Source organism: Anarrhichthys ocellatus, unplaced genomic scaffold, assembly GCF_004355925.1.
Source record: "Anarrhichthys ocellatus isolate YVR2014 unplaced genomic scaffold, GSC_Weel_1.0 scaffold1879, whole genome shotgun sequence".
Lineage (NCBI taxonomy): Eukaryota > Metazoa > Chordata > Actinopteri > Perciformes > Anarhichadidae > Anarrhichthys > Anarrhichthys ocellatus.
In genome coordinates this window covers 7,831-9,475 of record NW_022281853.1, presented here as the reverse complement: position 1 = coordinate 9,475, position 1,645 = coordinate 7,831, and the positions used below count along the sequence as shown (strand labels likewise).

Sequence of the window (1,645 nt, the reverse complement as noted above, 5' to 3'; positions counted from 1 at the left end):
GGACACTAGAGAGAATGCAGCTTTAACACATGAAGCTTTGGATTCACGTTACAGAACTGGAGGTTGCCGCCTGTTTCAACATGTGTTACTCTAAAGATGGTCGGGTTCAAGAGGTTTATTATGTGTCAGCTGTAGTGCATCTCATTATCATTATTGTATATTTTATAGACAGGTAGATGCCAAGATATTTAACTGAATAATCGACCTGCTGGTGGCGCTACATAAAAAGTCATGAGGGTTCATCCTCTGGGGACCACGAACATCTGTCCCTACTTTTCATGGAAATCTATTTAACAGTAGTTGCCATATTTCACTACCAAAGTAAAGACCTTCTGCATTGAACCCCGACAGGCCACAGAGGAGAAGGAGGAGATGGAGGAGCTGCAGGCCTACAACCGCCGTCTGCTCCACAACATCCTGCCCAAAGACGTCGCCGCCCACTTCCTGCAGCGCGAGCGCCGCAACGACGAGCTCTACTACCAGTCGTGCGAGTGCGTGGCGGTCATGTTCGCCAGCATCAGCAACTTCTCCGAGTTCTACGTGGAGCTGGAGGCCAACAACGAGGGCGTGGAGTGTCTGCGGCTGCTCAACGAGATCATCGCCGACTTTGACGAGGTGAGACGGGGACGAAGAGGTGTGCTGGTGGTGCTTCATGGGACTGGCTTTACTCACATAATGACTGTGAAAATAGAGACTTTAAGACAGCTGTAATGTTGTGTGAACACATATGTAATGATACAATATATGAACATGCATTTGGAGTCAGTTTGTTGCCACCTGAAGTTAAATAATCTCTCTCTTTTATCTCTGCTTTGGTCTGCACCGACTCCGGAGAAAAAAGTCTCTTTTCAGCTTTTTTATCCTTTCTGCAGTTTGATGATATTAATATCAAATATACTGATTAAATGCAGGTTTCAGAAATAACTAGAAAAGATCTCCTTAGAGTTGAATCACTCAGTTGTCTCTCTGTTTAAATGCTCGTTGCTACTAATAAACAGAGAGGAAATAAAACATCTATATGCATTTGTTAGAACACGGTTGTTTTTATGGATCTTTAACGTTTTGCTCTCGGTCCACCATCAGATCATCAGTGAGGACCAGTTCCGCCAGCTGGAGAAGATCAAGACCATCGGCTCCACCTACATGGCGGCCTCCGGCCTCAACGACTCCACGTACGACAAGGTTGGCCGCTCGCACATCCGCGCGCTGGCGGACTACGCCATGAGGATGATGGACCAGATGAAGTACATCAACGAGCACTCCTTCAACAACTTCAAGATGAAAATAGGTGATTTTAAAGGACCCGGACACAATGAATACTATTTTATCAACCAGGTTTTGTAGAATAAACACTCACATTTGAGTTTGTTTCCAGCTGGTTTGGTAGTTTATCTACTTTTGTTTATGAATTGTTATACCTTCTCAGGTCTCAACATCGGCCCCGTGGTTGCCGGTGTGATCGGAGCCAGGAAGCCTCAGTACGACATCTGGGGGAACACGGTGAACGTGGCGAGTCGCATGGACAGCACAGGTGTGCCGGAGAGGATCCAGGTGAAGTTCATGTTCTCTCCAAGTGTCACTTCACTTAATAAAGAGCTGTAAATATATATATATATATATATATATATATATATATATATATATA

The 1,645-nt window shown here is 44.9% G+C and overlaps 1 protein-coding gene across 1 annotated transcript in view; it reads left to right on the top strand.

The window, feature by feature from the left end:
• Positions 1-33: 33 nt before the first annotated feature.
• Positions 34-1,645, top strand: part of LOC116377946 (adenylate cyclase type 5-like) — a 3,613-nt gene continuing 2,001 nt past the window's right edge. Inside the window, exons 1-3 of the mRNA XM_031839712.1 lie at positions 34-615; positions 1,084-1,288; positions 1,427-1,551. Coding sequence (XP_031695572.1) covers positions 373-615; positions 1,084-1,288; positions 1,427-1,551 — 573 coding nt within the window. The 5' untranslated portion in view covers positions 34-372. The remainder of the gene's footprint in view (positions 616-1,083; positions 1,289-1,426; positions 1,552-1,645) is intronic.